Here is a 16,074-nt window from a genome sequence, read left to right on the forward strand (position 1 = left end):
GTTACACAAGTTATTGTTATGATGATTGTATTTAATATTTGTATCGTGTAAACAATTGTTGGTGAGCCAAATAAATAAAATAAATCTTAGGAGTCCGGTTATGGTGTATGTAGGTCGTGACTAGTTTGATCTATGAATACGTAGTAAACTAAATTCAGTCGAATTGGCAAAGTCCATAAAAAGCTGTGAAAAAATTAGTCTGTATTTTCTGCAATTTAGCTTAAAAAAATAGGTTGCTAAATAGAAATAAAACGAGAAATAAAAAATTCGGTAAGTTTATTTATTAAATATTGATTAAGTATAGTATCGATTAAAACTTGGCTTTCTCTATGTAGTCCATGGCGCGTTGTCGTATCCTGTCCACTTGGTCTTGGTCTCCGATCTTCTCTTCCACTTCGATCCACTTCTTGAACAAAACCTTCATTTTCCTAGCTGGCAGCTTCTGTGACGTCATCCGCTCCATTACTTGCCTGGAAAGTAAGAATTCGAGAATTCGTGAGACGGACGAACAATAACTAAAAACCTGCAAATGTATACAGGGCGTATCGTTCACAATCACATTAAATCCTACCGCATATACTTTATGATATTCTATGGCGAATTGTAAAAATAAATAACCTAATCCATTCAGTGGTTTAACCACAGGAGTCATTTTTCGTTTTTATAATTCACAACATCATGTGAAAAGTAGAGATAAAGTTAGGAGTATCGAATGCTTTGATCAGCTGTCAGTTTTCAAGGGAGAATTTCAGTTGTTTGTAATGTCATGGTTTTCTAATTTTCCCAACATTTTTATTCATTTACTTTGTTTGAAAAATTCATTTTATTTTTACATATTTTTCTTTGTGTTAATCGACATTTTATATTACCAGTATATTAACGCATTTTATTTAATGTGATTGTGAACGACACACCCGATATACAGATCAACCGTAGGTCCCGGCCGTCATTGAACATCTTTGGCAGTAAGTCACCAGTCTTACCAAGGGTTACCTGGGTTGAGGAGGTCAGATAGGCAGCCGCATTATGTAAAACACTGGTACTCAGCCGTATCCGGTTAGACTGGTAGCTGAGCCCAACATAGTTGGGAAAAGGCTCGGGAGATGATTTTGCATGTATATTTTTATTTTTTCAGTTGGGACAGTCGGTAAAAGCCCGTGTTTTGGTCGTGGACCCTTCGAAACAGACCCTATTCTTGACCTTGAAACCTTGAGCTTCCGGGGCTGCGGGATTGTTCGAAAGAGTTACCGCGGCCCTGGTACATTTAAGGCCTACGACGGAACACGACGAATTTTAGTCAGTAAAATTCTGACACACCCTCACCGCTGCTAACCCACAGCGGGAGGGGGAAATAATCATTTGATGATTTTTGACGTCGTTAAAAAAACCTAGCTTGCCGGTTAGACTGGAAGCCGAGCCCAACATAGTCCAACATAGTTGGGAAATCTCAGGAGATGATGGTGATAACTATTCTATTATTATTTCTGTCTAATTTTAAGTTTGTGGTATGCGTCTTTGGTTTACTGGGTAACTGGGTTGAGGGGGTCAGATAGGGCAGTCGCGCCTTGTAAAGCACTGGTACTCAGCTACATCCGGTTAGACTGGAAGCCGACCCTAACACAGTTTGGGAAAAAGGCTCGGAGGAAGGTACCTATGCGTCTTTGGTGGCGCAATAAAATTTCTTTTCTTGACTTACCGCACATGTTCCTTGTCCCCGGCTTTGAGGAGCATGTCTACATAGGCGCTGGCCACGTCGACGCGGGCTGGGTACACAGCCAGCACCTGCTCGAATAGCGCCTCGGCACGCTCGCGGGCGCCCGAGTTGCGCTCCAACAACGCGAACTGGACTAGCACTGGTACATCTATGAAATAAACAATTAATTTTTATTTATTTAGGACAACCAACAAATCTTACACTGAACTTCATCTTCTTATTACAATGAATGTCATTATGATATCTTAAATATTAATGCTAAGTTGCCACAGCATACATAATATGTGGTCAGATCTTTGTTACTAAAAACATACAAAAAAAATCAAGTGGTCCTGTAGCAAAAATAGAAAAATTGAGCCCTTAGGGTAGAAACAAACCAAATATTTCCTCTTTATTGTATGTATTAGTAGGTTAAACAGGGAACATTGTTTTCTACCCTAAAGGCCCCGAAACAGTTGAACAGATTTGAAAAATTCTTTCACTGAGTTTACGAGTTTAATTTTTCAATCATGCTTTTACGATTTAGGGTCTCAGCACACTTGTAATAAATGTGATATGGCCAAACCAAATGCAGGAATGACTTGCTCAGCTATAAGTAACTGGATCCGTTGTGTACTTTATTATTTCTAAGAAACACAACTTTTGACCTCTCCTTCCGTAACGTGCTATTAATTAAAGAGCTATCAAATTAAGCTGGGGAGTTCGTTGCGTCACTTCTTCCCAACAAAAATACATAGGAAGTGGTGAAGGGTGGCCGTTTTGGGGGCTAACAAAAGACGTTACGATGTTAGAAAAGTGCTGATTAATCAACCTAATTTGAATAAACGTTTTTGAGTTTGAGTGGGAAAACAAGCCCGAAGTTCCCAAGGGCCCGACCTTAGTGAACCTTGCGGTTCTTTATAGCAATGTTTGCAAAATAAATCGAGACTGGTGACAATAACTGTTCCCGTCTTACAAGTGCAGTGGTGATTGCAATAGAAAGAGACACCGTCTAACGTTCGTTTCCTGATCAAATGGCCGCTGACTCATACGCTGACACATATGTGCGTGGGTATGCAAATAAATGCGTTATCTTGTACCTGCAGTTATTGTGTACCAGGTACCTAATGCATTAGAAGTGATGCTTAGCTTTGCCCATAGCGGACACAAAATATGTAATTATTAATAATGGCGTGCACGGCCGATTTAGGCGACGGCGGCTGTTGTCTTTTAAGGAAATCAGCCAGCTGCGCAGGACATATTATAGTGCACGAGCATTTGCGCAGACACAGGTGCACTCCCTATTCCTTCACTCTCATAACCCGATGGGACGGTAATCCGACACGACCGGAGAGAGATCAGGCGCAGGACCGACAGTTACGTGCTCTCCGATGCACGGGTGAATCAATCACCAACTTCCAGACTACGGGCTGCTTTATGAAAGTTTAAGAAATAAAAAAAAAAAACAAAGCGATTTCGGCCCGACCCGGGAATCGAACCCGAGACCTCGAGCACAGCAGCCCCGCTTGCGACCACTAGACCAACGCAGTCATGTACCTCTAAATATTATTGAAGAGTTAAGTAAATGGCCGATTTGAAAAATGATTTTGTGTAAGGTTGCCCATTCATGAAGGAAGAGTTAGGCAGCCCATTCATTTTTGAGTAGCTACCACGTCACACATTTGAATCCATTTTATTCATAATTATGAAAGTAGGGATGAAGTGTGTATAAATAATTTACTTGTTGTACATTCTACATTTTGTACTTTTATTTCGAACACTAATAAGTAGGAAATTTCATATTAAACTTATATGTGATATGTATAACTTACGTTCTTTCTTCTCGAGAACGGAGATGGCTTTCTGCATGACCTGTCAAAAAAAAATCAAAATTTATTAATACATTCAAAATATAATACGCGAAATTAAATCAGGAATATATTGGGATTCCCATGAGGAAGTTGACTGATACCATTTAGGCTACAGGAAAACAACATTATTTAAATAAAAATATCTAAAACGTCTAACAACTGATTTCAAGTCAAATCAAATTCGTTTATTGAAATTAGGCTGATTATATTAACACTTTTCCAAGTCACACTCTCGATTATAACAGGCGTGACGAGAGGTTCAAAATAGTGCTAACAATAATCGCATTTTAGATCGGCAAATAATATTGGACACATTTTTTTTAACAAAAACCACATTTTTTTGCCAGAGTAGGTATATCGCACCAAAACTTGACTACATAGTTAAATAATAAAATTTGTACTCAAAAGTTACATAAAAAAATTCAATCGTAATGTTTCTTCGTTGATATTTGTGTGTGACATAAAAGAGAAAATACGTGCCCATTATTTTAGGATTATCTGAAAGACGGATTCATTACTTTTTTTAATCGCCTACTGTAGAAGCGGTTCTATCTAATTTAAACTGTAAATTACTTCCAAAGAGGTTTGTAAATTCCTATTTTACAAGTACGAAGGTATGTATGGATGGACGGATGTTTGTAAATGAGATTAGTACATTGTATAGGGTGTTATCAAAGACTCCACGTGTAGGAAAAGGGCGCGAGTGGGCGCCACGTACACTACGGAGGGCGGAAAATCTGCCGTTCACATAGTTAACTGTCATGTCATGAAAGAAAACAGTAAATGTACAAAACATAGATGTACCAATTATATCATCCTTAGTGTTTTTGATGTCCCAAAGCTGGGCACATGCCTTCTAATATATGTCATAAAGTCCGAGTTCACCGACAACATACCGTCAGTTTTTCCTACACCCTGTTTATTTAAGAAAACCTACGCATATTTTCTTTTGGCCTATTGGTCTTATGGAAAAGAAAGAATGACACTCTTGAAAAAAAACAAAATATGTACTATACATATAGTGACGATTGTTTTTTTTTTACTGTCACTATATCCCGTTGTCTATTTGCACGCTTAAATCTTCAAAACCACGCAACCGATTTTCATGCTGTTTTTTTAATAGATAGAGTGATTAAAGAGGAAGGTTTATATGTATAATAGCATACAATAAATCGTGGGGCAATACTGTTATCCCGTGCGAAGCCGGGGCCAGTCGCTAGTTTAAAATAATTTGAATGACATTGTGTACATACCTGTCTGGCCTTATCGACAAGTCCCAGTTTGAAGCAGGCGGCTCCACAGAGGCCATACACGCTGGTCTCCCGCTTGTACTTCCTCAGCATCAGGTCTACCAGAGCCACCAGCTCCTGCTGTTTACCAGTCTCCACGTAAATGTCCAGTAGCTTCGAGTGGATCTTGAAGGGGTCGTTCATTTGCAGAGCTTCGTCCAGTATTTTTTGTAAAGACTCCTAGGGAGGGAAAAGGGTATCGTTTAGTTTTTTTCTGTTTATTTTTTTATATTTTTTTTTATACACATAAGGCACACCAACAACTTATTCACAATAACTTTCAAAGTTGTGTTTGTACATAAAAAGGGCGTAAATAAATCAATTAAAGGTTTGCACATCAATCACAGTGAGACGTGCTTACACTATTAGTAACCTAAGAAAAAATAAAAAAAATAAATTGAAAATTACAAATTTCATACAAATGAAATTTATTCAATATCATGGTTAATTAATTACTTAAGCCAAAATATTAAATTATAAATTAAAACTAAACAATTTTAAGTAAAAAAAATAAAGGTAAAGATTTTACAATAAGGATTATTGACAACTATTATTGAAATTTGAAAATAATAAATGTTTATGTTCATGTTGTGTGTTTAATTAATTATTTATTTATGGCACTCCAACGACTTATTCACTAATACATTTACGGGAAATTCTTACACTAATACTTAAATCTAGAGTGAATTTGTCACTTAAACGTAAGCAACACTAACATACAGTTTTATAAAATTAGTTATTGGAAATTATGAACGCGAAATATAAAATGCAATAATTTAAACGTAATTAATGCGTCTTATATTGCGCAATAAAATTCATTTTCTTTCTTTCTTTCTAGTATCGATAATATTGTAACGCAAAAGGTGATTTGTTTATTATATTATTTGTTTGTTGTAAAAAACTGAAGTAATTGTTTTAGGTAGCGATTGAGTTTTTTTTTAATTGGGTGGTGATTAGTGTGGAAAAGAGCTTATTATTATTTTTCAATTAGTTTTCCGTTTTGGTATTGTAAAGGTGCATGTTAATAAGGTGTAAACTAAATGTATAATTCAGTACATACAAACTTTATTACCCGAACTACTCCACTGGGTACGTTACAGATTTCGCGACCTTCATTTTAATCTTATCAATATCATATCTAAGAATATAACATAATAATATGAATAAAGATGAGACTCTCGTATACTAGCTATCTTAACGATATTTGATATCCATCAATTTTTGAATCTTTAATCCATAACATTTATGTTTTTCTTCGACAAAAACAACTAGTCAACAAATAAACTCATTAAATAATATTATTCTGGATAATACTAAAAATTATTGTAAAAAAAAATCTAATCGACACGGGAAATACAGGAACACGTGCATCCTACTTATATTATCAATGAGTTCAAAGACTATAAATATGGAAAAACCCAACGGATTTCAAAAAGGCTGATATTGAAGCCGTCAAAAGTATCATCATACCATCATCATCTGCCTAGCCTTTTCAGCTGAGTATCACTATTTTACAAGGAGCGACTGCCTATCTGACCTCCTCAACTCTTTTACATGTTACATGTAAGACTGATGTCAGACTTACCGGCTTCTGGCTACTGGCGTAACGATTGCCAAGGATGTTCAATGACGGCCGAGACCTACAGTTTAACGTGCCCTCCGAGACACAGTCATTGGTGTCTAAGACATACTTAGAAAGTACATATAATCTCACACACTCATACTTGAGAGCTTGGTCCTTTACCAACTAGGCCTCCACGACTCTCCCATCAAAAATGTATAGTTTTAAATTTAAAAAAAACACGCTAGTCATGTATTATCACCAGAACTCGGAGCGAGTGCAAAATTTCATCCTAATCGGGAAGTGGGTCAAATTAACATTCCAAGATTTTCTTACATACATAGTTACAAGTGAAGCTAATAACTATAAGCGTGTTATAAAATAAAATAGTAACATACATTAAGTATTTAGGTCACAAGATCTGACTCAACACCTGCCTTTTTGCACACATAGAAGCAGCAGGTGCCAAGTCCCCTTTAGTTTCCCCTACCCTAGTCTACTGTCACCCCGTCATAGCCTGAGTAGTTTCTACCATAATAAGCAATAACTTTAATGACGTGTCTAGAAAATACAGACAAATAAATAAAGACCTGTTGCTGGGGAGTTTGTGTCGCCACTTCTTCCCATCAAAACATAGGAGTGAAGGGCGGGCGTTTTGGGGACTGTCTTTTGTTTTGACGTTCGAAAAGTGATGATTTATCAGCCTAACTCAAGTGACCTTTTTTGAGTTTGAGCTTATAAGTTGCTCGACTGCTTTGACACATTTTGCTAATAAAAACAATGCAACGAAAATAGGTCGACGATGAAGACACTTAAAATTATATTTACAACTAGCTTCTGCCCGCGACTTCGTACGCGGATCCTGTCCCTTATGCCAGCGACTACGGGGTCAGCAAAATCAAAGATCTGAATAGTCTGATATTGCATTTTAAGGGCCCGTTGACTTGGAAACAACGGAATACGCATAACCATTAGAAACGTTCCATATATTTAATTTTTGTACTTTAACGGCAAAAGCACAGCAGACTAAACAAAACGCTGAGAACTGAACCGCAATAGACGTGACCATAGGGATAAAAGTGGTGATTCTAATTAGTCCGCATTTAAGTTGTGAGTGGCAAAAATATTAGGTACACGTATTATTACGTAAAAAAACATTAAATAGATGACAAAGTCGTGGTGACTTAGTGGAAGTCGTGGTGGTTTAGTGGGTAGAGAACCAATCTCTCAAGTATGAGCGTGCGGCTTTGATTCCAGGTCTGGCAAGTGCCTGCCAATGCAACTTTTCTAAGTTCGTATGTACTTTCTACGTATATTTTGGATACCAATGACCGTTATTTGGAGGGGATGTTAAACTGTAGGTTCCGGCTGTCATTGAACATTCTTGGCAGTCGTTATGGGTAATCAGAAGCCAGTAAGTCTTACCAAGGGGTGTTGGGTTGAGCGGGTAACCGGGTTGTGGAGGTCAGATAGGCAGTCGCTCCTTGTAAAACACTGGTACTCAGTTGCATCGTGACTGGAAGTCGACCCTAACATAATTGGGACAAAGGCTCTGGAGATAATAACGACAATAATAATGAGATACAGGCACCGCAGGACATCTGAGGCTGATGACGGGGAGTAGCGACCCCGCGGGGCTATATACTGAGTTCTCCAGGGAGAGTATACTGTCCCCCATCTCCGGCCGGTCGGAGTGAACCATGACGGGGGTAGGTCTCACGCTTCTGACTTGGCTTGGCCGTCCAGAGTGGAGTCGCTAGAGCAGGATTAGTAGCCCTGCTCGGAGGGTAGGTGCCTCATGGTAAGCACAGGGAGCGCGTAATCAGCGTTTAAAGTCCACCGAGGTATCCTCACCCTACAGCCGCTCATGTACCTGTTGCCCTCTTGTTGCTATTCAGTGACTGGTTCCCGGGGGCCCAGTAAGTGAGGTGGCAAGTCTCCACCTGCCATTTTTACATGTACCTAATACATTGTCATCCACTAACATCCCATCACAATAGCCCAAGTACTTTTCCTCCATAGTTAGCAATAGTTTAGCACAGAACCGGGGATTGTCTTTTTTTAACGACGTCCACCGGGGATTGTCCTTGGGTTCATTTTTATAGTGTATAAAGGGATAATCGTCGGTTTTGTGTCACCATTTCATTAAAGTTGTCTCAAAAGGGCTTCAGCGTGTTGGCTTCGGCCCCACGTTTGCCTCCCAAAAATTCGGAACTCTGTAGTCCCGAGGTCTGGAAGAGACATACAAAATAATAATGAGATATAACGCAACAAAGTCGGAGAGTGGGGGCTCGTGACGCCACGTCTAGGTATGTAAAATTTGTACTAAGCAGTGACTTAACACAAAATTCAAGTGTGTTGTATCTTCGTTATTATTTGTTTGTGAGAGAGAGAAAAGAAAAATACGTGTCCATTATTTTAGGGTTATCTAAAAGACGGACTAATTACTTTTTTTTGATTCGCCATACCTATTTCATAACATTCATTTCTATACATTTCAAGTGTAGTATTGCTCTTGAAGTTCCACATCAGGTGTTCCAGATCTTCGATGTTTATACGTCAATAGAGAGTGCTTATCAGATTGAACCACTTTTGCTAAAACGTCATATCTTCATATGCTATAGTCTAGCTGGGCCCCTGGAGTTCCACATCAGGTGTTTTAGATCTTCAATTTGTATAAGTCAATAGAAAGTGCTTATCAAATTGAACAACTTTTGCTAAAACGTCATACCTGTATATGGTACAGAGAAGCTGGGCTCTTGGGGTTCCACATCAGGTGTTCCAGATCTTCAAATTTATTATCTCAGCTGAAAATGCTCATCACATGAAACAATTTTTGCCATGGCACCATTTTTGTATCTCTTATAGTTTTGTTGGTCTGTTGGAGTTCTGCATCAGGTCTTCAAGTTTCGAAGATAAATTATAGCCTATATGTTGACCAGGCTTAATACTGATACAACAAAGAAGAAATCATTGAAATCCGTTCAGTAGTTCCGAAGCTTAGCGTGTACAAACAAACAGACATACAGACATACAGACATACAGACACACAGACATGCAGACATACAGACAGAATTTTTTTTTTGGATTTGTGCTCCATTACTGTTTCTAAGCCCCACCCAATTATTATTTTTTTAATATATTCAATGTACAGACTCAGTTTTTTTACAGATTTATTATATGTATAGATATAGATGAATCCTTGCAATATTATAAAGACGAAAGTTATTTATTTGGCTAAAAAACCGAGTGAGATCATAGGCATGGGACACTAAAGAAAGCTACTTACATTATATGTCACTTTTTTACCGCAGGCTAACTTAAAAGGGGCAAAACCGCGCGACACAACTACTTTACAACTAGACGCTTATTAAGCTCGCGCAATACTTACATAAAATTATGTTTAAGGTGCAAACTTATCGCAAATGTTTGCCATTAACCTAGAAAGCATACAACGGCAAAAACCAACAAAGTATTCTTGAGCGGGGACCTCATACGTAGCACCCAAGCAAAATAACAAAAAAAAATAGAACAAAGGATTCTATGTACTATACTATATGTACCTATAGATAGGTGTGTAATAGGCCTGGCGAATTAAATAGGCCGTCTTTTAAATAACCCTAAAGTAATAGACACGTATTTTTTCTTTTCTCTCAGAAACAAATAACAACGGACATACAACACCATTGAATTTTGTGTTGCGTTACCTACTTCCAAGTACAAATTCCTACGTAACGTAAAGAGCCCCCAACCTCAATCATAGTTGCGTTTTATCTTAGTAAATGATATTTTTATTGTTAAAATAGAAAACACGAGCTTAATATTTTTTGCCAATCTAAAATGCGGACTAATTTGAATCATAAATATTTTTAGCCCTGTAATCACACCTATTGTTTAGCCCGCGAATCGAAGTCGCCACCTACGCCATTTTTCATTGATAAGCAAGTCGACTTGCATAAAAAAATTACATGTATGATAAACGTGACGACACTTTACGACGTCACGGCTGTCCCGAGTTATATTCCCGTACGGGACACATTAAATTGTTTCCAGTCACCGTATACGAATGATTGAAAACAAAAACGCTACGAGAGAAATACTATCTGCTTTTATTCCGTACGAGTTAGTGTAAAAATATAAATTAATTAAGATACAAATATATTCATGAACTAATCGATCTTTGTTATTATTAATTATGACTGCGTACAGTATATGATTATAACAATACCTATGAGTGACAACATAGTTCATGAAATAAATATAGTCAACATTAGTCATTCAAGATTTGGCGCGCTGTAGCGCAATCACCTCCCGAACCATCGACAACAAAAAATAAATATGGCGGTGGCGCCACAAGTTTACACGCACGCAGGTTCTACGTGGCACGTCGCTCTTCGAATACTCTATGGTCGGGAAAGTCCGAAACAAAAATTAAGTTGCCTACTGAGTAGACGCCCATCCCAGTAATTTTCCATAATCTACATAACATGACATCAGCAGTGACCTATTTTATCTGCGCGTTTCGGAAGTTCAAAACATTTTGTTTAGTAAATTCGTTTTGAGTCTTGGGTTTTTTCGACATACCTATGTATATCTATTATAATTATGGTGACTAAATCTTCGAATGTTTGTAGTTAATAAGTATTATAGGCAGAGTGCTACCGTGGTGGGGGAGGGGAGGGCGACCGAGCGAGCAACAGTGGGGCGGTGTTCTATTTTTAAATCGTTTATCTTTCTTTCTGCCCGCCATTGCTCGCGCTTATTGAAATCATGTATTGTTATTATCAGAGCTTTGTTTAAATCAGGTGATTTCATGATTTGTATGCAATTTGCAGTAGTCAGGTAAAATGAAACGACCCCCTTCGAGTGGGGGCTCGTTAAGTTCGCCGTGATGAGTACAGTTAGAATCCATGACTTAAATATAATATGTATAACCTTTTTTGAACTTTTTTTTTTTTTCATTTTTATTTCTTTGATATGCCTTTAACCCTTGGATTTAACTTCCGTTTTTGAGTTACTCACTCAGAGGGAAAACGAGACCCTATTACTGCTGTTCATAACTAATTAACATTATTATTGCAAGGGTATTAATATTTAGACCCTCTATTTTGAATAATCGATTTTTGATTCATGACAATGGATTATTTGACCAATGGGTGGTGGATGGTAGATTAAATTTTCAGCCAGTAAAAATGGTGTAACCCGGGATTTGAACCCGTGACCACGTTCATAACGATTACGCCTGCAATCACTAGATTGTCGCGACCCTCGAACGAATTCGCGGAAAAACAAGTCATTTCCGAATGAATGAAACGCTTCATTCTTTTGATAATAAGTATGTAAACAGATACGCATTAATCTTACAATTATTTAAGTAATCAATCCTACGGTTTGCACCTTTATCGTATTGAGATTGTTTTTATTATTAAGATTTTTTATAAACTCAAATGAGGCTGATAAATCAGCACTTTTCGAACGTCAAAAACAAAAGACAGCCCCCAAAATGCCTGCCCGTGTCACATGTGTTGCTGGGGAGTTTGTTGCGCCACTTCTCCTTCCCAGTAATAACACATGGGAAGTGGTGAAGGCTGGGCGTTTTTGGGGCTGTCTCTGATTAGGTACTTTGTGTACGACAAAGTACCTAATGTTTTACATTCATACAACGATTTTTGACGTGACAACGTCTTATAAATCGATGGAGCCGGCTGCACGCACGAAAAAACATGACTCATGCGGCGTTACCTCGCTCTGAGACGTTACCTCACTCTGAGGCGTTACCTCGCTCTGAGGCGTTCCATCGCACAATCGGCCTACGCGTTTGGCAGCGTTCGACATCTGTCTCTCTCCCACTTGAGTGAGCGATGCGTCCGCGTAAACAGCTGCTATTCAATAATATATTTACATATTTTCGTCAAGTATGAAGTGCAGTGAAAAGTGAATGTGGTGTAAATTGTTTATAGCAACGATAATTGCGACGATAAAGGTAATGATTCTTTCGATTGTCGAATATTCGTGCTTTCATAATTAAAATAAATAGCATCAGTCCGCTAGTGCAGCGATTGTAGGTTATGCTATAACAAAACTATAATAATAAGGTAATAGAACTATTTCACGATGAGTAAAAAATCAATTGCTTTACTATTCGATCGAAATAATTATGGAGCATAGCCAGTGTTGGGCAAAATGAAATCTAATCACTGATTACTAACTACAACTACATATTGTAGTTAGTAATCAAAACTGCAAATTACATTAAATAATCGTAAAAAGTAGTTAAAAAATTTGATTACTAACTACAAATTGTAGTTGCAATCACGATTACGAGATTACTTTTTATAACTACCTACACATTTTAAATAATCAATCGCGCGTTCATGTACTGACTTGTCGTTTGCTAGTTAAGTACAGTTACCGGCACGGAAGTCGAGCCCTGACTTTCACCTGCGCAGAAGTGATTTATTGGGTCCCTTTGGTGGTATGAAGGGAGCGCGGGGGCGGCGGTAAAGCGGTGATTGGCCCGCAGCGCATCGCGTCATAGCCGTCACTCGGGATTGGTTCTTAGCTGCGGTTGACATACCTCAGGACGACGAAACACTTCGGGCCAATTTAATTGACACCAATTTTTATAAAATATATTTTTCTTTTGACGTGACAACGTCTTATATATCGATGGAGCCGGCTGCACGCACGAAAAAACTTGACTCATGCGGCGTTACCTCGCTCTGAGGCGTTCCGTTTAAGGCTTGAAGTGCAAGCGAGAGCACGCAACGAGTGACAAAGAGGCACGATCGGCCTCCGCTTTCGGCAGCGTTCGACATCTGACGATCAATTTCTTATGACGTTGTCACGTTCGACTATCGTCAGTAAACCGACTTTACAGACAACCGTTTTTTGTAATAAAAAGTACCTATCCTAAGTTCGAACTAACTTGTATCCAAGGGCGTAACCAGGGAGGGCGGGAGGCAGGGAGGTGGGGGTAATGAACCCCCCCTGGGCTAGGTCCAGAACTTAGCTCGACCACCAATTAACTACAATAGTTACAATAACCATTAAGTTTTTATATATTTTTCGTCATAATGTATATTTAGTAGGTAATAAAATATTGATACATTTAGTTTTATTTTTTGATCCCCCCCCCCCCTTGGCGTCAAAAGTGGATCCGTTTTTGTTTAGAAGATATAATTCTATTGACATATGTATATTATAAGGCTTTAGCTCATTTCTTTCAGTTAAAGTGTGATTAAGGAACTCAAAATAAAATATCGGAAATACATTAATTATATGTATTATAATAATTATTAGCTGTTCCCGCAGTTTCACCCGCGTCCCATAGGAACTACTGCCCGTACCCGGATTAAATATATCCTATGTTATTAAAGAGTGAGCTTTGCAACGGTGAAAGAATTTTTCAAATAGGTTCAGTAGGTACTTTCGGAGCCTTTCAAACAAACAAAACATTATTTCCTTTTATTCATTTAGTACAGATAAGCAAGATACGCAACAATAATATTTAATCTTATCTGTCTGACCATCTACCAGTCATTTAAAGCAATGCAGTCTAGCGACACAATTTTGACAAACCTACATATATTTGCAAAATTATTTTTATCAGTTGTCAGGTGAACGCATTATATATCTATGCTCCAATTTAAAAGTACACAAAAAATGCAGAAAAGTCATATTTTAACTGCATAATTGTTAACCGCAACGTCTAGCGTAGTAACTAAGTAATCTATGGTCTAATGATGTTGCATGGCTTTACTATAAGCTCTACTATATTTTTAAATTGACCGCCTTGTAAGAAAATCCATCTTTTCTGAAGTCACATTGTAATAGTATTTAGCTGTGGTAAAATATTACAAGTCTATAAGAAAAACATGAGATAAAATCAATCAATCAATCATTGGACAGAAATAAAAAGACAGAAAAAATAAATAAAAAGATAGACAAAAATAAAAAGACAAGAAATATGTCTTTATGTGAAAGAATTTCCTCAATCGGCCCATTAGTTCCTGAGATCGCCCATGTATCAAAAAATGCTACGTAAATAATCGAGATAAAGATCCGATGTTATTAAATCATAGGGCAATCCTTATTAGTAGCGCGCGAGCCAAAATTACGCATTATCTTTTCAGACATAATGTGACATAAACAATGCAGAGCGGGGTCAATGTCCCCGCATGAGGCCAAGGACAAATTATTGTGCATAACTGCGAAGTTTTTTTTTACTCGCTAAGACGTGACTGCATAAAAATAGCATCTTCAAAAACATTGGGTTTAAAAGAATACTCCCCAAATGATCCCCCAATAATGTAATAAATACTAGCTGTTAATAATTTTATGTGTCATCTACATTAATTTTAATTATCCTTAAACCATCATTTATTTAGAGATAAGTTGCTATGCAAAAAGGATACTTGGTGTAAACAGTTCTAATTGTTACGCAATATTGTTTATTGTTCCTAATATAACGTACCTAAGGTATCGGGAGGTTCAAAAATCATTTCTCGGAAATCCCGAAATCATCAAAACATGTTCCCACCACTCGCGTGTTGTCGGGTGACGATCGAATTTATAGGAGAGTATCGCGGCCTAGTGTTTTGTATTACATGAGTACCTACTTGTGTCGAAAACATGGACGCTCAGAATGCCTCAGTGTAGATTCAGACTTCGTACGATCAACACTACAGCAAAGAAATAAGTGATAACAACTAACAACAGTAGAACTTGTGTCTACAGACATTAAACAAGGTTAGCGTTTTAAATACTTTTTTTAATTCATAAACCTTTTAGCTTATTGTTTTATCTACAAAACTTTATCGTTCGTTTCTTATTTCAGTCTATAGATAGTGTATTTATTTGATTAAAAACCTGTTGAGTTAAGCATAACCTCCAAATTGCGAGTTTTTGCAAAGAGAATATAGAATTTCTTAATGATATCGTGAAATTAGAGCGGCATACTTATTTTTTATCATAGTTTTTAAACAACATGTGTCTTTGTATGTGAACTTACATAATATAAACTTTTGATAGACCGGTCTGTTTGGTTATATTGTCAAACAAACTCATTATTTACCGCTCTAATGTTTACCAACAGTTAAGATTTTTATATGAAATTAACTTTTACTTTTTTATATCACATAGTGAATTGAAAATGAAATGCTTATCAAAATAAACTCAAGGCCTCTTTGAGGAAAACACAAAATAAAAATAAGACCTATTTTTTGCGTACGTCTGGAGCCTCATATATTATGCATGCCGCGTTTTTTTTTTCATGATTACATAATTTATTTATTATGTATCTCAAATTTTAACAAGTCATCTAAAATGTAGTTTCAAACATATGATTGAGGAAATTGTTATTTTATTGCGTTATTTTTAACCAACGTCCCAAAAAGGTTCATTTATTTGGGATTTTGTTTTTGTGAACAGTTTTCCTTTCTTCCATACTTATCGTAATGCAATTCAATTTACTTTCCGTGTTTATATTATTATAAATAAATACTTATTAATGACTTTAAAGAGGAAAATGGTTATGCAGTTATTAAATAACAATTAATTAGCGTGGGAATTAATGCACTAAATATAATCAATTAATACAATAAGAATCTTATTAGTTTTTCCTGTTATTTTTTTAAATATATTGTTTTGAGTAAATTC

At 37.1% G+C, this 16,074-nt stretch overlaps 1 protein-coding gene across 2 annotated transcripts in view; it reads right to left on the bottom strand.

Moving 5' to 3' along the window:
* Positions 1–259: 259 nt before the first annotated feature.
* The window catches only part of LOC124640128 (rRNA biogenesis protein rrp5), a 52,604-nt gene continuing 36,789 nt past the window's right edge, over positions 260–16,074 (bottom strand). For both annotated transcript variants that reach the window (XM_047177788.1, XM_047177789.1), the window contains 4 exons: positions 4,818–5,033; positions 3,526–3,565; positions 1,697–1,862; positions 260–470 (listed from right to left, as the gene is read on the bottom strand). In XM_047177788.1, the coding sequence (XP_047033744.1) occupies positions 311–470; positions 1,697–1,862; positions 3,526–3,565; positions 4,818–5,033 (582 nt within the window). In that variant the 3' untranslated portion in view covers positions 260–310. The remainder of the gene's footprint in view (positions 471–1,696; positions 1,863–3,525; positions 3,566–4,817; positions 5,034–16,074) is intronic.

Source organism: Helicoverpa zea, chromosome 20 (assembly GCF_022581195.2).
Source record: "Helicoverpa zea isolate HzStark_Cry1AcR chromosome 20, ilHelZeax1.1, whole genome shotgun sequence".
Lineage (NCBI taxonomy): Eukaryota > Metazoa > Arthropoda > Insecta > Lepidoptera > Noctuidae > Helicoverpa > Helicoverpa zea.